The sequence below is a fragment of the Equus caballus genome, chromosome 2 (genome assembly GCF_041296265.1).
Source record: "Equus caballus isolate H_3958 breed thoroughbred chromosome 2, TB-T2T, whole genome shotgun sequence".
Taxonomy (NCBI): domain Eukaryota; kingdom Metazoa; phylum Chordata; class Mammalia; order Perissodactyla; family Equidae; genus Equus; species Equus caballus.
Window position 1 is genome coordinate 91,891,594 of NC_091685.1, and position 20,901 is coordinate 91,912,494.

The 20,901-nt window shown below is 36.9% G+C and overlaps 1 protein-coding gene across 4 annotated transcripts in view; it reads left to right on the forward strand.

Moving 5' to 3' along the window:
- Window positions 1–20,901, forward strand: part of TTC29 (tetratricopeptide repeat domain 29) — a 258,945-nt gene that overhangs the window by 104,436 nt on the left and 133,608 nt on the right. For all 4 annotated transcript variants that reach the window (XM_070261554.1, XM_005607917.4, XM_070261556.1 and 1 more), the window contains one exon: window positions 15,069–15,281. In XM_070261554.1, the coding sequence (XP_070117655.1) occupies window positions 15,069–15,281 (213 nt within the window). The remainder of the gene's footprint in view (window positions 1–15,068; window positions 15,282–20,901) is intronic.

Genomic DNA, 20,901 nt, shown 5'->3' on the forward strand with positions numbered 1-20,901 from the left:
TATCATCACAGTATTCAGTTCTCAAAAAAAAAAGGTTAAAATACAATAATATCGAAGATTTTAATATCACCAAAGATGTCACTATCAAAATTAATAGAAATTTCATGGTAATTTCTTATTTGTCATGGAACAACACACACCAGTTTGTTAGAAAAACAGCTTTAATAACTAAAAGAAATGCAAAGGATATATCAGTTTTTAGTGTGGTATTTTATTTTCTCTTTCATTTTATTAAAAATTAATAGAAATGTAAGTGCCGTTGAGAGGATTTAAAACCCATCAAATACACAAAATCTCAACTGAGGCGGCCTCTGGAGAAGGGCACTGGTGATGTGGAATGATGGGAGACATATTTTGCATTATACGCCCTTTTGCACTGTTAGAATTGGTTACTTGTGCATGTTTTATTTTTTAATTGCTAGAAAAACTAGCTAATTTTAAAAATGTCATTGAATTAAAAAAATATTGAAAAGGAGAGCAGAGTTTTACCATTGGTAAGAAATAATTGTTAAGATCAAAGAACTATTATAGATCCAATCACATTATTAATGAAGTAGAAAAGTGGGGAGAAATGTTAATTATTGATTGGTTTTCAGATAATGCCCAAATGTACGGGCATATTAGAAATGTGGGACAAAAGCTTTCAATAAAGATATAAACTGGAAACTTGCAAATTCATACACAGGAGTTAAATTGGTGACAGTTGATAGACGTTGAATGACTATCTTGGTCTAGATACTTAACCTAACACACATGGCATTTGAGCATAAGGCTACAGGTGAAGTCTACAAGAGGAGAAACTATCAGATTGGGCAATAAATTTAGATTTTCTTTGACGCTGCCGTTTGCTAGTTAACTATGTGAATCTAGGTGAGTTATTTAATCTTTGTGGATCTTGCTTTCCTTGTCTCTAACATGAGGGCGTTGGAAACTTAAAAACTCTTCAACTTCTTCACTTATAAGGGAAAGAAAAATGTCAGTTTATGAAAAGCAGAGATGGAGCCTAATATTAACCTCTTTGTACCACTCTTCATTATTAAAAAAAAAATCAATTCTAGCTCTACAGAGAATTATTTTGAGGATTAAATGAGATGAGTGAAGTGCCTGGTGTTCTGCTTAGTGTATAGGCCTGTGTCAATGCTGCCTTCTCTTTTCTTGTCTCTTCTCCCTCCCAGGGTGTGGGTATCACTTAAAGTAGGCTGCGAAGAGTTATAATGCTATTAAAGCTCAGTATCAGGTCGACAAGCAGCAATTCCAGTGAATCCCCAGTTCAAGTGGAGAAAGTGCTCAGTGAGGCCAGCACAGGAAGCCAGGAGCAACAGGATACAGAAGGCCTGTGTTGGTGAACCAGCTCAACTCCCCTAACTTGGTGCCCCTGCTCTTATTTCCCCTTACGTCTCTCTTCATCTCATCTCATTCTTCCTTTGAGCTCCCGACCTTCTCTCTCAGTCCTCTCATCTTCTGCTACGCTGGTGATGCCCTCCAAGATCTCCCTATAGGTCTACATAGAGGATGCAAAGCTACCACTAAGCAATTTAAGGAAACTTCTTTTTAAAGTTTTCTTCTTGGGCTGTGTTTGTTTAAAAATCAAAGACCACCTTCTCCAGTTTTGTTGAGGATTTTTGTTTCTTTTCATTCAGAACTTTAAGCATATATGGAGAGGGGAGGCCTTCCTCCATTAATAACTTCCCTGTTCCTTTCCAAGTGGTAGGATCACTTTTGTGTGTGCAGGAGGTACTTAGTAGGTACCTATTCTCTTGGTCTCAAGAGCTTGAAGGCTTTTTCTGCTTGTCCCTGTTGTTCCACTTGGATGCTGGACTCCTGCATAGAAATGAGGTACTACTTTGAAGAGTAGTGGTTTGGGGGGGGAATAGAAGAAGAGAAGAATCATTCTCTGATGATTAAGTTTTTGGAAGTGTTCATGATTCCTAAAAGTTGGTGTTCAAGAAGAGATGCTGTAAGGGTGGCAGTAAGAGTCAGGAAAAACTCCTTTCTATGGGATAACAGGTGGATATGGATTTAGTAAATTGTGAAACAGTCCTCAATTGTTTAAAGTTGGGTTGGGAAATTAAGTTGTTCAGTTCTTTTAGATGAATGAATTTCAGAGCCGTATTGGATCTTAGAAGTCATCTAGTCCAGACCCTAATTTACTAGATGAGGAAGCTGAAACAGAGTAATTAAACAATTGTGCCATGGCCACATAGTCTATTAGTAGCAGGTACAAGAGATTGATCCAGTGCTCCATATCCGTCAGCTCCCTTTGTCCTCTCTATGTCATACTCAACACAAATACACACAAACTGTCTCTATAGGTGTGTGGTTCTTCAGACTGATTTAACAGTAACATTTAGACAGATTTAGGACAAATCAAACTTATCTGCAATGTACATAATGGCAGTCACACACAGAAAGCTATATTACACATATATATATATGAAGTACTTTTTCTCATGCATGATGTAGGTGATGTTATTCTCCATTTCAGATTTGCAGAAAATAGATTTTGAGAGGTTAAATGACAAATAAAGCATGTCAGAGCCAAGGTAGGATCTGTATTCAGATCTTATGTTCAGCGTTCTTCCCGCTACCTGACACTGCCTCCCTATTCAAAGATTTGCCCAGCAGAGACCTCACAAAGTTGACCTTCTGGGTTTATTTTTCCTTGTTTTATTCTTATTAAAATTATTATTTAAAAAGGCTTCTGGGGCTGGCCCCATGGCCGAGTGGTTAGGTTCGCGCGCTCTGCTGCAGGCGGCCCAGTGTTTCGTTGGTTCGAATCCTGGGCGCGGACATGGCACTGCTCGTCGGGCCACGCTGAGGCAGCGTCCCACATGCCACAACTAGAAGAACCCACAACGAAGAATACACAACTATGTACCGGGGGGCTTTGGGGAGAAAAAGGAAAAAATAAAAAATCTTTAAAAAGGCTTCTGAAATAAAACCGGCCCTGATAAAATTATGAATAAAAACATTGTATCTCCTTTATGTCCTCTGTCATTTGTCAATTTGTCCAACCATTTGCCTTCGTGGTCCTTTCCCCAGCCCTACCCTACCCAAGATTCCCATGTAGTGTTCAGTGAGGATCCCATTCCATCAGTGGTTACTAGTGACATGGCCCCCTCATGACTTAATCTCCACTGCCATTTTAGCCTATCCAGATTATGTGTATGAAGGATGGGATGATTCTCTAAGAAAACCAAATCCATGAAGGCTAATACAGTATAGAGGGCCTTTCAAATATGGAGAGCAAAATGGAATAGAAAATGCTTAGTGAACTGAGTGAGTGAGGAGAGGCAAGTTTGGGTGGCTGTATAACAAGCCTTTCCATCATGTGTTGAAATCCTTGTGTGAATTAGGATGTTCAGTAACTGTTGGTGGGATGACCTAGAACAGGAGGAACTAGAATCAGGGGAGGATTTAGGAGGGTTTGAGACTGGTAAGGAGAGTGGGCTGGTCTGTTACCTGAACGGATGGAAAGGAAGGAGGACTTCCAGATAACACAGCAGAAGTGACAGCATCGGTATTCGGATACATGGCAAGGGGTCAGAGAAAGGAGAAAACATAACTTTATATGCAGCATATACAACAAATAATTAGTAGCTGTATTCTGTGTAAAATATCTGCCAATTGACAAGAAAAATGTTAATACGATTATAATTTAATGGAAAAAGACAATTTACCAAAGAGGAAATACGATATGTTACTGAATATGTGGGAAAATAACGAACTTCTCTAAAAATTAATTTGAATAATTGTAAAATGCCATTTAACTCTTCTTAAAACATACCAAAAAAGCAATCATGATTCGTTAAAGTAATACTTATGTGTATTGCTGGTGATCATGTGAATCATTTAAATGATTTTGAAAAATAATATGGCAATACATCGCAACCATAAAATTTTCCATACACCTTTATCTATTAATTTCACTTCTAGAATCTAAAAAATTTTTACAACATAGAAAAATATATGAAGGTGTTAATTGAAACATCATTTATAATGGAGAAATAATCTAAATATCTAAGCACTAGACAGATGATTAAAGTTTACATTACCCCCCCAAAATATTGTGCAGCCTTTTAAAATGTTGTTGTGAAAACAAGTGATATGGAAAGTTCTAATAAAATAATTTAGATAAGCAGAAAAATTATATTAATCTCTTTACAATTCTTTGAGAATTATGCATCGATATAGCAAAGGAGGAGAATGATTCTTGACCAAAATAAAATCATTTTGATTGATTGATGAGGCCAGTGTTAGTCATTTTTAAGATTTTTCATTCATGCTGATAGAATAATTTTGCCTTTAAAATAAGTAAAATGTATATTGCATTATACTTTTGCTAAATATCACTTTCATGTTTTATTTAATTATATTTTCAAAATTCTTTTGTATTTTGGGTCGATGTTAGGGTGACTAATCACACCAGTGTCCTGGGACTGAGGGCGTTGCCAGGACTTTTGATGTTTGGACCAGAGAAGTCCCGGGCAAACCCGGGTGGATCCGTCACCCTAAATTTAGTGAACATGGAAATTTTCTTCTGTCTTTATAAACCTAGTATTTTATTCATGCACCAAACAGTGATGAGACAATAACGTCTTTGTTATTTGCTATTAATAGACTTTGACATGCATAATATGGTTATTTTTGGTTTTAAGTGACTCTTATTTTCTATTTAAATTGCTATCATATTTTAAAATCTGTAACAGTGAAGCCTCCTTTACAAACAGAACTCAGTAAGAGAAAGCAGCCCTTGAATCAACAAAGGGCAACTCCTTCAGTGTTTATCCTTGAAAATAGATTCACCGATGGGCACTGTCACTGTCAATATTTTGAGGGGGGGATAATCAAACAAAAAAACCTCCAGCAAAACCTCCCAGTGTTGCTGCTGAATCATGACCAAAACTCTCTGCAGGCTTTCCTGCTGGGCGCTTTAGGTCCTGGTGTGCTTTCCCTGCCTACTGGCACCTCTAGTACAACCCCATAAGGTCATTGGGAGCATTTGTTTCCTGTTAATAGCTAAAAAATAATTCCTATGTTTTGTCCCCTCCTCCCTTTTAAACTGCTTCTAAGTTTGTATCTTAAAAGTCCCTTTGGAGGAAACTTTTCCAAAAAGATTCTCTGGAAGAGCAAACCATTATTCCATTCAGATTTCCTAGTAACAGTATGAAATAGAGCCAATCCAAAAAGTGCCTAAGCAAAAAACCAACAAATGTTGGAGAGGATGTGGAGAAAAGGGAACCCTCAGACACTGCTGGTGGGAATGCAAACTGGTGCAGCCACTATGGAAAACAGCATGGAGATTTCTCAAAAAATTAAGAATAGAAATACCATATGACCCAGCTATCCCACTACTGGCTATTTATCCAAAGAGCTTGAAATCAACAATCCAAAGAGACTTATGCACCCCTGTGTTCATTGCAGCATTATTCAGAATAGCCGAGACATGGAAGCAACCCAAGTGCCTATCAACTGATGAATGGATAAAGATGTAGTGTATATATATATATACAATGGAATACCACTCAGCCATAAAAAAAATCATCCCATTTGCAAGAACATGGAGGGAACTGGAGGGTATTATGTTAGGCAAAATAAACCAGACAGAGAAAGACAAACACCCTATGATTTCACTCATATGTGGAAGATAAACAAATACATGGACAGAGGGAACAGATTAGCGGTTACCAGAGGGGAAGGCGGTTAGAGAGTGGGCATAAGGTGTAAAAGGGCAAATATATATGGTGACTGACAAATAATAATGTACAACAGAAATTTCACAATGTAATAAACTATTATGACCTCAATAAATGTAAAAAAAGAAGTGTCTAAGTATGAACATTGATGATTCTAACATACCCACTCCCCACCCGTCACTGAGGCTGCCAGGCTGACTGCAGGCCTGTTGAAAGCATCTCCTCTTTAATCTCTGCATGATTGCAAGGCTTCCTACTTCCAGCGCTTCATTTTCAGAGTAAATTCCAAGAATGGATTTAGAAAGTGGGTGCTAATATACATTTTCTAAGGTGTATCTGACTAGATCCGTATTAGAAACTGAGTCACTTTATGTTTGAATAAAAGTGAATTTAATAGTTGGAAAGCTTTTTTCCATAAGTTAAGTGAATTTGCACCACTATTTCTATATAAATTAATTGTCACTTTTTGGGGCATGTCAGTTTATTCTCCATCTACTCTGTGTACATGTTCATAAGACCTTATAGTATTTAATGAAGAGATCCTTTTTAAGTATTGATAGCCACAAGAAAATTATTCCATGTTTGATCTATGTTAAAGAATCAAAGTCCAAGATCTTTGAATGGAACTTAGAATAAAAATGTAATTAGGTTACATCCCTAAAGTCTGATATATCTTTAAACAAGACTGCAAATGAAACTTTATTAGAGCTTCAAATGAATTATTTCATTGCCTTTTTTTTTAAATTCATTTTCTTCCCCTTCTCTTTCATGTCTGTGTTACTGACATGGCTGCTTGTATTTTACCTGTCTTTTTCAGGGTGTTTTAATTATTTACTGCTTAACGAGTAGCACAGAGAGGAAGCTTCATTCAGAGGTGCCTGCTCTGCAGCAGGTTTTTCTTTTTCAAAGCTTTGCGAGGTCTTGAACAGCTGCCCTGAGCCTATAGTTCTTTCCACACTGGATAAACTGTTCTAGAGGCAGGATTTCCTCCGACTACCTGAGAAGAGGGGCTGCCCCAGAAATATGTCTTCTGAGGCGCCACTGACCAAGAGGGAAAGGGGTGTTGGATGAAGTGTACTGTTTCCAGCTAGTGCCTTAAATGGCTCTTCATCTGAATAAGGGACACTGCTCCATAACATTTAGGTTTCAAAGCATTCCATATAATAGGCTCGTCCAGGTTCACTCTAAATGGCAAACCTGGAAAAAAATGAGATAACACAGCATGAAAAGTTACTGAATGTTTGCAAAGCGCCAGACACCATACCTGGTGCCAACACAGCTGATTTAATGCCCCTTGCAAACACACTCCAAGGTTGGCTTTGTTATCTCTGTTCCAGAGCCCTTAAAGAAAGGATGTGAATCGTCCGATTGTATCATGGTGTTGAGGTTCAAACCTTAGTCTCTGCTTTAAGTCAAACACTGGACACAAATTCTAAAATGGGGTCACCTTGAGGAAGAAAAGGCACCATGAGCTTTGGGCATCGGCTCTGCCACCTACTTGGTATGTCAATTTAGGCAAGAGAACCCCCCAGGCTGATTTTCCTCATCTCTAAAATGCAGATGCTAACATGTATATATATATATATATATATATATATATATATATATATAGTAGCTAGCATTGTGCTGGGCACATGATAAGTGCTTAACTAACGTTATTTTTCTCCCTCCATACTCACGCAGATAAGTTATTTTCAGTTGGTCAGGTTTTTGTGATATCCTAACTAGCATATGCTAATTGTCAATCAAAACAATGATGTGTAACATTGTATCATGATGTATAGTGATGTATAATTAAGGGGAAATGTTAATACTCTCCTCGCTCACCTCCATCTTCTGTGAGTTAATCAATACTGATACTTCGGTATACTATATGCTTCCACACCTTTCTCTTTGCTCATATAAACATATACACATAATCAGAATGTGGTTTATTTAAAATCATGAGTAATATATAATTCAAGCAAGAATTACATTATTGATTAAGTCTAGAGCAATATAATTCATTAGTTGATCTAATGTCAATATCGACTTTATTTCTCCTCAGACTTTTATGCTTGTCAACACTTTTTACTTAGTATTTTAAAGTGAGATGGAAACCATTAAAGCAAAGCAATTTATTACATGAGGAAAATAGTAAACTCTATAAGCTCTACAAGGTTTATAATGGCTGGTATTAATTTCCTATTGTTTATACATTATACAAGCATTTCACATTTTTAAGAACTGAGTAATTTCAATACTTCCAATTATGAACATTTAAGAGCAAAGCTGCCTGATGCTTAATCCTTAGAAATTACAACGCTTAGAAACCAACTGTCTGAGGTTTGTTATGACATGGAACAGTCAAGCTTGTACACTGTTTCAATTGCTGACCACAATTCAGCTATCCAAAATCACAAAAAACAACAATAAATAACAGTTCCTCCAGAATATTTTAGAGATCCAGACAAATCTTCTGGATGTTAAAGATTAACTTTCTGGGCTGGCCCAGTGGTGTGGTGGTTAAGTTCACATGCTCCACTTTAGTGGCCTGGGGTTCGCAGGTTTGGATCCCAAGCACAGACCTATGCACTGCTCATCAAGCCATGCTGTGGCAGCGTCCCGCATACAAAATAGAGGAAGATTGGCACAGATGTTAGCTCAGGGCCAATCTTCCTCACCAAAAAAAGTAAATTAATTTCTAGTATTGCTAATATCAGTAGTAAAGTCTTTGGTGAGTTTCTTTCACACCTATTTTCCTGGAATCCTTTTCATTGTCCAGTTTAGTGACCAACACAATTAACGGGGTTGTAGTAGCATTCCTATAATATCCATCTGAAATCTTTGCTCAAAATGATAAAGAAAAGATTCTATTTTTTAAGTAGCATCTTAAGTTTCTTCTCTGTATCCCAAAAGACCTACTGAAAAGTTATGGGCACGTTTTCTTCCCGGTTAATTAGGGATGCTATTGAGTTACAGAACAAAATCTCTGTTTTCCAGCATTCCATTTTACAATGGTGTGCAGTGGGTTATGGTACAGAAAAAAATCTCCTCTCGAGTTAAACCTTTGAAACTGATAGTTTCCATTGGGAAGTCTGACAAGCCCTTAACTATTTCAGCACGTTTAGTGCTGTTATAATTATCATAATTGAATGTAAAAACCTAAAGATAATATAAATTGTTCATGCAGTGAAACTGAAATGGAAAGCAATGTCTTTTGTTTTTACAAATGCGCAGTAACATTTTTCTCTTTTTGCTCCTGTCCAATATTGCTTCTAGCAGATTTTATGTCTACATTGTATGGAATAGCAACTTAATGCTGAAGATGTCCAGTAGCTCCACATTAAAATACAACATAATATGCATAAAGCTTTATTGTTCCTTTAGGTTGTTGTTTTAAACTAAAGTGGATTATTTTGCTAAATTCCTCAACAAATGTGCGCAATTTAGAACTACATGTGCTTAAGACGTATGCCAGTGCTGCTGAAGGAATAATCCTTATGGACCCGTCAAATTATTTTCATGCAATTGTTTCTGTGGCATTATTTTTACTGGCAAATGCACAAGTTGATAGAAAAGGAAATAATTAGCTACTTTCAGAATTGCTGATGCATAGAGCTAAAGCAGGCTGGCCTGTGCATCTTAGAGACTGTGACATTTTAAATTACGTGAACGATACCAGGAGCCATCTTTGGACATAATTAACACCTTGCCTAATTAGTGTCAGGTCTAGACAGAGTCACACTTTACTTATGAAATATTATTTTATTCAAACTTTCTTTTGCCCTGATTACATTGCAAACTTTAGATTTGTGTGCTGCTTTCTTACGTGGAGCAACTTCTTTTTTTTTTCTTTTTTCTTTTCCCTCCCCCTTCGAGTAATCAATGCACTGCTGAATGAGTTCATTTTAATGCACTCAATCATGCCTCTAATGTTCGTAGCTTACGGGCGCAAGCATCAGTAATGCAGGAATGTTATATGGCTTTAGTTTGGGCCATTTCATAAAATATTCATGGAATCAAAAATGTGCATCAAAATAGCGGCTGGGAGAATTACATTTATGTTCCTGCTTTTATGGCAGCTTCACATTTAAACCCATTTGTGTTAATATCTAGTCAATCTTCCTACTTTAAAAAAAACTAAAATGGGAGAGATCATATACATTCTCCTTTGCTTAATATTTGTTCTAGACATCTGCTGTGATACAACAAATATCTATAAACTTTCAGAGATGTCGTGCAGGGGAGAGGGGTAAGCAACAATTTGGGTAATACCCAAATATATAAAATCTTATTTTCTCTGCATAGAGTTTGTCTTGACATCTAGCAAGCATTTTGCAGTTTACAATATTGTTTGAGTTTTGTTTGTATTTGAAAATAAATGGATGTATTTCTTGTTTGTGTGGGCTTTAGGTAAAGTGAAACTCCTTGGGAGTAGTTCTATTTTAAGAGTGCACTTTGCTTTAGGTGAAAAACTACAAATGCATACCACCCTCCTTATTGTTTATGTAGATGTTACATAATTGTTAACAAAAAAATGAAAAACTGAGGCTTAGGCTACTTCTATCCAGACCTGGATACTCTTGTTTTGCTCAGTGGATCACAGCATGTCTCCTAAGATGCGTTTTCTGATACTACCTCATGTTACTGAGATAAATTGATCACTGATAGTGTTGCTGGAGGGCCATCTCTAGCCCCTCCAACAAAACATTTGACTTCGTTTGCTTCCCTGATTCATTTGCAGTATTAGTGGAGTCTCTGGATTTTTACTTGGCAGAGAACCATGCGTTCCAGGCACTTAGCTGAGCAATAGTAAGTATGTCCTCCTTATCATGGTTCCTCCTGTGACCTTGTTACTCACAGTGATGATGAAGATTGGCCGTAATTCCTGGTACAACATGGTAATGCTCATGTCTCCTCAGGGGACCTTTCACATTCATGAATATTCCCGAGGCCTTCTCTTTTCTGTCCTGTTTTCAGTTAACTTTTATTTTCGTGACACCTTGGTGTAATTGTTCTTCTCTCTGCCCTCTTCCTCAATGGAAAATAATCTTAGCACTTGATAATTCCAGCGGGGGCAGTTATGTAGACACTTGTCCTTCAACAAGATTGATGCTGGGATCTGGAAATCTCACCTGGGTCTATGGGTAACTAAAGGTAGACACATATGAACACTTTGAAGAAGTTATAAAGGGATGCTATGAGCCAAATTTGAAAAACCGGTTCATGATCTTCATTTATGTTTACATTTCGCTTTGTCAAAATGATCACTATATTGACGACTTTTTACAATATTTCTCTCATGTATATTAAATTTTAAAATTTTAGATAAAAACAGGATGCATTATATCTTAATAAATATCTAGTCTTAACATTAGAGCCTGTAGTCAGAAAGTGAGAAAATCTTTAAAATCCTATTCATAGTTAGAAACATAAATTGGATGGAAATCGTATCACTGTTAATCATGCTTAAAGGAAAACACTTGCATAGTTAAATTTCTATGCTCCCTTCATACTATAGACATATATTTTAATATTTTTAAATAAAATATTACTCTATATTATAATGTGTACTTTCAAATTCTGACCAGCCTTTAGAAATTATAGCTAGATCTCTGAGAAGGATTGGAAAACTCCACTTCCTCTGTGTAGGCACTTTGCTTTAAAATAGTGCTGATGAGAATTCTCAGCGACCATCTGTGGCAAAATGGTTAAGGAAGGGGAAGTGAAACCGTGAATAGCTGGATGTGGTCACTGGTGACTGAATCTGGGGCACCTGAGAAATTCCAGGTGCTCCCACAGATGTCATTGCATCCTTTAGGTTAAAGTGGGGAATTTAGATGCAGGCTGCATAGCTGGCTATACCTCAAACCCCTACAGAAAGACCCATGAGAAGCACATCAGGAGTTAATATCTGTGCCTTATGTTAGAGGTTACCAGTGATCGCCTGAGTAGAGTCATAGAATTATAGACTGGAGGAGACTGGAAATCACATAACTCAAACGTTGTTCTTCGCTTGAGAGATTTACTCCACCTGAGAGTCCTGACTCTTGGTTCGTTGACTAGTACCTGATGTGGTGGAACCAAGTGGTGTGGGTTTTTGGTGATCCTAGGTTTAAATCCCAAACATTGCTTTTTGGCTAATTGAGTCATTTAATCAGTTTCATCTTTACTGCAAGAGTAATAATCGTATTTACTTCATCAGTTTTGGGAAGGCTAAATAGGATAATGTACAGGGGAAAAAACCTTCCATTTTGACTGTACCCAGTAGGCATTCAGGAAAGAATAGTGCTCTGTTCTTTTACTTGAGCATTTTGGACCAGGCGCCTTCCTCATCAGAGACCTCAAGGAGACCCTTCTGAGAGCTGAACCTTGGCCAATAATCATGAGCTCAGTGATGCACTGATGCCAGCCCCTAAAGCTCTAGAAAAAATCAAATTCAACTGAAAAGACTATTTCTCAATCATTCCAAGGCCTTCTTCCATAGTAGCCAACTGAAACCGATGTCCCCAGAACCTCCCTTACTTTATCCCTGCTTACACAGCCTGTCCAGGATGCCGAATGGCATCAATAACACGGAGAGAGGACTGGTTTATATAAACACCAAAACACAGTACCCACCTTTTCCACTCTTCCCTCCCTTCATCTCTCTCCCCATTTCTTCCACTTCTCCTTTCCCCACTTTTGCCCCTCCCCGCCCCTCCCCCACCTCCGCTTTCTGCTTCCATGTGGATCAAATCTTGGACATGGCTATCGGTTCTCATATTCTATTTACCTCATTATGCCTCACTTGCATCTCATTGTAATTTGTTCGGTTATCCAGAGCTTCTTCTCCTGGCTCTCCTCATGGAATTTTTAGTGAATCTGTTATTTTATAACACACCTCTGGACTCTCTTTCCATCTGGTTACTGTATGTGACCACAGATGGGCTGTTAGGTCCTTCCTGGCCTCCTTACAGTCCCAATTTTTTCTGGAACTATCTGGTTTACTCACAGTTCCCTATATCTACCTTTCCCTACTCACATGACCAAAGAGAAATATGTATCTGTACTTTATGAATAGATGGATACTGGAGAGGAAAAAAAGGAACTCGTATACATCTTTCCAGGGACACAGAGCTGCACTTTACAGGTAGAAATATAGTTAACAGAGGAAACATAACGCGCATATATGGCAACGCTCATTCAAGTTTTAAAAAAACGGGGGTCATGGGTATTTGGAGAAAGGTGTTTCTAGTGAGAGGTGCTACAGGAGAGGAATGAAAAACTATGCCTGCTTTTGTGGCAGGTTGGAGAAAAATTGTCAGTTAAGTGTAAAGATAGATTAGAGCAGTGAACTTCAACCTGGAGTATTTGTATCAAAATGAAAAAGGATTGAACGCTATTTTAAAAATAGTTTCTATTTTGTATTTCTTATTTAAACATGTACATATTTTGATGATAGAAATGTTAGAAAATGCTAATCATCAGAAAGAAAAAAGAAGAGCAGAAAGGAAACCATCCATCACCCAAATAACGCTGTTAATGCTTTGTAAATGTTTTCTGATGCTGTCCAGTATTTTTGCTTATCGTAAACACCTGTCCCTGTAATGAAATATTCTTCTATAACGTCTAACATCATATTTATGGCTTTGTAGTCTTCTATCATGTGAAATTTCATAGTACAAGGTTATAAATATCTCTGCAGTATGCATTCCCCTCGCTGTGTGTGTTTTGGCTGCTAGGCGCTCCTGCACGGAGCAGCGAGGGCATAGACTGGCCGTGCCTTTACTGAGCTTTTGTACAGATGATTTGCTGATTATCCACCTCTGTTTGTTGTGTTTCTTTGTGAATACTATCCTTGTTTATGTGTGTATTCTTTAAAACTTTAATACTAATTTTGATAAATTCAATGCAAAAATAGTGGGAAATTATATGCAGTAGTCATGGCAGTGGCTACAATATCCTATAATATCCAACCTGTAATATCCAGTGAAACCTACTTGTGGAAATACATTGAGTGTGATACAACCTGCATAGATTAATTTAATCAGTCATGATAATACTATTATAAGGACTCAATTATGGGTTTTCTGCGGAAAGAGTAAGTTATACTTCAATTTTTAAAAACCCAAATTTGTGGCTATGTTTCAATTGGCCTGTTGGACTTTTGAAAAATATTATCACTATGCCAACTGGTAACAGTAGCTATGTTTATTGAGCACCTACTCCGTATCAGACATTGAACGTATATTAATTCATTTCTCACAATAACTCCTTAAATAGTTACACTATAATCCTATTTTGCAGAAGAATTAAATTCAGGTACAGAGAGGGTAGTAATTAGCCTGAGGCTAAACAGCAAAGAGGGTAAAGCTGGGCTAGGAACTCAGGCTGTCTGCGTGGAGTCTGCACTCACTCTTAACCACTGCTGTTGGAATGCCTGGGTATAAGTGCTTTGTCAGTTAATTCCAATTAGGTAACTTCAATACCATAAAAGAGTACTTACATTACAGGATATTGTGAACGTTTCCACAAGGCAATTCACAAGTGAAACACAAGCCACAGCATGGAGCTGCAAACCACTCTTCCAGCAGTGTGCTTGCTCATATTTCAAGGAATGAAATGACTTAGAGCTAATTTAGAGTTTTGGCTCTGTGAAGATGTATTTTGGACTATATTGTAAAATATAATCCAGAAATGCAGTTAAGTTACATTTTAATTATTCAAAATTAAACAGAGTCTAGAAGTGCCTGCTTGGAAACTCAGTCAAACTTTGAGAAGTATTTTAAAGCTCCATAATATTTGAATTTGAAATTTGTAAAAAAAAAAAAAAAATCCTTTCTCAAGATACCTGAATTCTTCTTGAGAGTGAGGACTGGCTGGCTACTGAGAAAGCTGTGCAGGATAGTGGTGAGTGCATGGGCTCCTGGATCTACTCACCCACTAGACATGCAATCTGGGCAAAATGCTTAAGCTCACGTTCTCTTCTGTAAAATGGAATCATAACAATTCCTATTCCATAGGACTGCTTTGAAGATTAAATGAGGAATGCATATAAAACTCATAGCGCTGGTGTGTTGCATACATAATATTAAATAAATGCTAGCTAATATGGTTATTAATAATTACTACTGGATTTTCAGACTGTCTCTAAACGTACATAATCCTGGTCAGTTTCTACTAGCCGAAGTATGTCCGTTTAGCAGGTGTCCATCCAACATCAGTGCTGAATCTGAGGTCCAGATGGAGAGAGCTCCTTTCCCAGCTTAATCCTCTTCATTCTTAGAAATCCTTGACTGTATTTTGTGGCTTTCCCCCCTTTAATAGTAAAACATATAATGTATGCAAAATTTTTGAAAATATGTTCTGGCCTGTGGTTTATATTTATGAATGGCTTTTATTCTTCAGGTCAGCTTCTGGAAGCTGCTGAGCATTATGAAGTATTCCATCAATTGACGCATGGGCGGATGTGGAAAGATGAGACAGGCCGCTTTCTCAACTTGTTGGCCTGTGAGAGTCTCCTGAGGACTTACAGATTACTCTCAGACAAGATGCTGGAAAATAAAAAATACAAACAGGCCATCAGAATTCTAATAAAAGCTGCTGAAATAGCCAAAGAAGGTGGGTGGAAAAAAACTCTCTCACATTGCTTCTTTTAATGGGCAGACACTGCTTCTCCCAAGAGTGGAGTAAAAATCTTCAAGTGTTTGGGTGATTATTTCCTATGAAATGCAAAGACAAATGCCATCAATATACTTTCAAATTTCACTGTAAAACAGAGGTGCCTTAGTGCTGACAACAAGAAATGCATTAGTTTCCTGAAAACCTTTATCTCCAAAATTACAACCCTCTGGGAGCAGTGTTATAAAAGAATGAACCTATAATGAGAAGGTATGGACATTTGCAAAAGTTAAGGGTGTGTGTGTTGTGTTGTGTGTGGGTATATGTGTGTATGTTTAAGGTCATATATTTCTTACAATCTGAGAGATCTTTCATTGTTTGTAAATTCCCTATTGTCGGGTCATAGGGAAGATATGATAAATATTTAGTTAGGAGTAACAGGAAAGTAGAACCTTAATATATTTTAGACCCTTGCCTGTCAAAGTGTGACCTTTGGACTGGGAGCATCAGCATCACCAGGAAGCTTGTGAGAAAAGCAGCATCTTGGGTCCCACCCCCGAGACCTCTGCCTCAGATCCTGCAGGTTAGCAAGATCCCCAGGTGATTTGTGTGCACCCTGACAGCAGTAAAAATGCTTTTGTGAGAGCTGATCATGTCCTTAATATTCCATATCATTTGCATATGTACAAACTATAAAGAAAAAATTTGTAACATACTCATAAGCTTTTACTTTGTGAGAAGCAAGGATATTTTATTACCATATAATAATTTATTAATAGAGTAGACTTTTCATGAAGAAGAAAAAGATAGAAATTATGCTCTTGAACTGAGGTTTATTGGCCCATGGATATATTTAATTAATTGGTTTATTGAGTAACAGATGGCTTATTTGGGGTAAGAAAGACTGATCTTCTGGGTGTGATTTTAATTTTCTAAAGAGTGAAAGTAAACAGCTTATTCTCTCTGTTACTTCTTTTAGTAATATTAGTTGGAGTAGCCACAGGAAATCACCCCCATTGAAAAATGTAGCCCACAGAATGAACTGCTGTTGAATGAATGGTGATCTAGTACCTTCCCAAAGGGGTAAACACGGACATAAATAGTTAGCTCTTAGATCAATTTCAGCAGCTAACTTTAGTCACATGAAAAGTTATGTGGAATTTCAATGTAAAATCATGTATAATTAGGAGAAGGTATTTTACTTTAGGTTCACATTTGCTCAATTGTAAGGTAGTTCACAAAGAAAGGAAGGTTCCCAGGATCTCTTCCAACAGTTGGAGCCTGCCGGGCAGTCTCCTTTCTGAGAGCATCTCTTACTTTCCAAAGCACAGATAAGGAGAACAAGAGAAACCTTAGTTCTTATGCTGTAATAATTTTTCATTATCTTTTAAGACTGATAAACATTTGTCCCCATATTTTCCAGATAAGAAGGTAGATAGGTTAAGGGGTTGCACAATATTTTACAGAGCTCTGACAGCAGCTTCTTCCTCTCATCTCCTACTTTGGTTAGGGAGCCTGAAGCAGCAAACTGATGGTTGCCTGGATAAGGCATGCCTTCCACATTGGTCTGTGTAATATTTAAGCAGTACTGGCATCCACTGTGGACCAGCTCCTTAGTCAGGGCACCTTGGTGTAATGCACAAGTATAGCATGAGACATGCAATGGTCTTATGATTCTGTTATTTTCATCATTCATTGGTCTTTAGTATATTCACAAAGTCGTGCAACCACCAACAGTCACCCCATACTCACTAGAAGTCACCTCCCATACCAACCTTCCCCTATCCCCTAGCAACCATTTATCAACTTTCTGTCTCTATGGCTTTACCTGTTCTATATAAATGGAATCATACATCGTGTGTCCTTTTGTGTCCAGCTTCTTTCACTTTGCATAATATTTTCATGGTTCATCCATCTTGTAGCATATATCACTACTTCATTCCTTTTTATGGCTGAATAATACTCCATTTTATGGTTGTATCACATTTTCTTTACCCATTCATCAGTTAATGGATATTTATGTTCTTCTCACATTTTGTCTATTATGAATAAGGCTACTATGAATGTTTGTGTACAAGTTTTTTTTGTTTACATACCTACAAGTGGAATTACTGGGTTATATGATAACTCTTGTGTTTAACTTATTGAGAAGCTGGCAAAGAGTTTTCCAAAGTTGATGTGCCATTTTACATTCCCACCAGCAATATGTAAGGGTATCAATTTAGCCATTTCCTCCCCAGCACTTGTTACTGTCTATCTTTTTGATTACAGTCATCTTAGTAGGTATAAAGTGGTATTTCACTGTGGATTTAATTTGCATTTCCCTGTTTACTAATGATTTGAGCATCTTTTCATGTGCTTATTGGTCATTTGTATATCTTCTTTGCAGAAATCTCTGTTCAGATTCTTTGCTCATTTTTAATTGTCTTTTTTTTTATTGAGTTGTTAAGTATCATTTATATATTCTAGATTCAAGTCCTTCATCAGATAAATGATTTGAAAATATTGAGCTTTCTTTTCACTTTCTGATGATATCTATTGAGGAATAAGTTTTTTATTTTGGTGAAGTCCAAAATAATCTACTTTTTCTTTTGCTGTTTATGTTTTGGGTATTATAACTAAGAAGGCTTCCACTAATCCAAGGTCACAAATATTTACTGGTACATTTTATTCTAAATTTTTTATCATTTTAACTCCTATATTTAGGTCTATGATTTATTTTTAAGTGTGTGTGTATGTGTGTGCGTGTGTGTGCGTGTGTGTGTGGTGTGAGAAGGATCCAACTTCATGCCTTGTGTGTGAATATCCAGTTGTCCCAGTACCATTTGTTGAAAACACTGTCTTTCTCCAATAAAATGTCTTTAGACCCTTGTCAAGAATTAATTGTCTGTAAACGTGAGGGTTGTTTTCTGGACACTCAATTCTATTGAGGTGATCTACATATCTATCCTTCTTCCACTACTACATAGTCTTGATTATTGTAGTTTTGTAGTAAGTTTTGAAGTTGGGAAAAGCGTCTTCAATATTGTTCTTTTTCAAGATTGCTTTGGCTATTCTGTGTTGTTTTAATTTACACAAGAATTTTAGGAAAGTGTATCCATTTCTGCCAAAAGGACAGCTGGGATTTTCATAGGGATTGCAATGAATCTGTCAGATATATATATTTGGAAAATATAGCTATCTTAAACTAAGTCTTCCAATCCATGAATATGGGTTACTGTCTATTTATTTACTTATTATATAATTTCTTTCAATGATGTTTTGTAATTGCCAGTGGACACATTTTGCCCTTCTTTTGTTAAATTTATGTCTGCTATTCTATTCTTTTTGATGCTATTGGAATTTTTCTTTCATTTTCAGATTGTTCATTGTTTGTGTGTAGAAATTGACTTTTGTATTTTGATCTTGTGTCCTGCAACCTTGCTAAACTTATTTATTAACTTTCATGGATTTTGCAGATTCTTTAGGATTTTCTGTATCTGATATTATGTCATCTGCACTTATAGTTTTACGTCTTCCTTTCTGATCTGGATGCTGAAGAGTGATAGAAGATGCCAGCCTAAAAACCACTTTGACATAAGGAGTCTTTTGAGCTAAAGGCACTTGAAAAACAACAGATGCAAGAAGGACATTCTAATCTCCCTTTTTCATCCTGAAAACAGGAGATAAATACTGCCATGTGAAAAGATGCCCTCTCTGTACAACGAAAAAAGAAACATTCTTTGATGGGGAGTCAACACTAAGAAAATTCTGGGGGCTGGCCCCGTGACCCAATGGTTAGGTTTGCATGCTTCGTTTTGGCAAACCAGAGTTTTGCCAGTTCGGACCCTGGGTGCAGACCTAGCACTGCTCATCAAGCCATGCTGAGGTAGAGTCCCACATGCCACAACTAGAAGGACCCATAACTAAAAATATACGACTATGTACTGGAGGGCTTTAGGGAGAAGAAGGAAGAAAAAAAACCCTAAGAAAATTCTGTACAAACAGATCTTGTCAAAATATTCCTATTTTCATTTAACTTTCCTGTGTTGTTTAGTTACTTTTTCACAATTGTCTCGCTTTGTTCAACCCAATGTTAAAGCACGGAGGTTTGGCAATTTCTTTAGCTCTTCTTTCCTTGTGAAGGCTCCTGTGTCACCTAAAACTTGTGTAAATTTGTGTGCTTTTCTCCTATTAATCTGTCTTATGGCAATTTAATTCTCAGGCCAGCTGAAAAACCCAAAGATAGAGGTAAAAGTTTGCTTCCCCTACAGTGCCTTTTCTTTTTCTCGCCTAGTTGTACTGGCTAGAACCTGCAGTACAATGTTAAATAGAATTGGTGCCAGGGTACATCTTTGTCTTCTTCTTGATCTTAGGGTGAAAACTTTCAGTCTTTCTCCATTAAGTATAACATATTATGGGTTTTTTTTAGATACTCTTTAACAGATGGAGTAAATTCCCTTCTATTTCAATTTGTTGCGGATTTTTATCATGGATATGGATTGGATTTTGTTAAGTGCTTTTTGTGCATCTATTGAGATGATCATGTGGTGTTTTGTCCCTTCTCTTAATATGGTATATTACATTGATTGATTTGCACATGCTGAACCAACCTCGCATTCCAGGAATAAACCCACTTGATCATGGTGTATAGCCTTTTTCATATGCTGCTGGATTCACTTTGCTAATATTTTACTGAGTTTTTTTCTGTCTATATTCATAAGGAATATTGGCTTGTAGTTTTCTTTTCTAGTGATGCCTTTGTCCGGTTTGATGTCAAAATAATACTAACCTGATAGGATGATTTGGGAAGTGTTTTCTCCTAATTTTTGGAAGAGTTTCTGAAGTATTGGTGATGATTATTCTTTAGATATTTGGTAGAATTCACCAGTGAAGCCCTCTGGGCCTGGGCTTGTCTTCGTGGGAAGCATTTTGATTACTAATTCAATTTCTTTCCTTGTTGGGGATCTATCCAGATTTTCTATTTCTTGAGTTGATTTTAGCAGTTTGTCTTTCTAGCAATCTGTCCATTTCATCTAGTTTATCTAATTTGTTGGTATATAATTGTCCATAATATTACCTTTTAATCCTTTTTATTTCTGCAAGGTCTGTAGTGATTTCCCCTCTTTCTTTCCTGATTTTAGTAACTTGAGAGTTCTCTCTTTTTTTTCCTTGTTCAGTCTAGGTAAAGGTTTGTCAATTTTGTTGACCTTTTCAATGAAACAACTTATGGTTTTGTTTATTTTCTCTATTGTTTTTCTGTTCTCTGTTTCATTTATTTCCACTCTAATCTTTATTATTTGTTTCCATTAGTCTTTATTTTCTTCCTTCTCTTTGCTTTGGGTTTAGTTAGCTCTTCTTCTTCTAGTTTTATAAGGTGGAAAGATGTTCCTTATTTTTTAAAACAGCCGTTTATAGCTATACATGTCCCTTTATGCTCTACTTTAGCTGGATCCCATAAATTTGGGGTTGTTGTATGTTTGTTTTCATTCATCTCAAAGTGTTTTCTAGTTTACCTTCTGATTTCTTTGATCCACTGGTTATTTAGGAGTGTGTTTAATTTCCACATAGTTGTGAGTTTCTCAATTTTTATGTTATCTCTTTCTAATTTCATTATCTTGTGACTACCATCTTCTAGTGG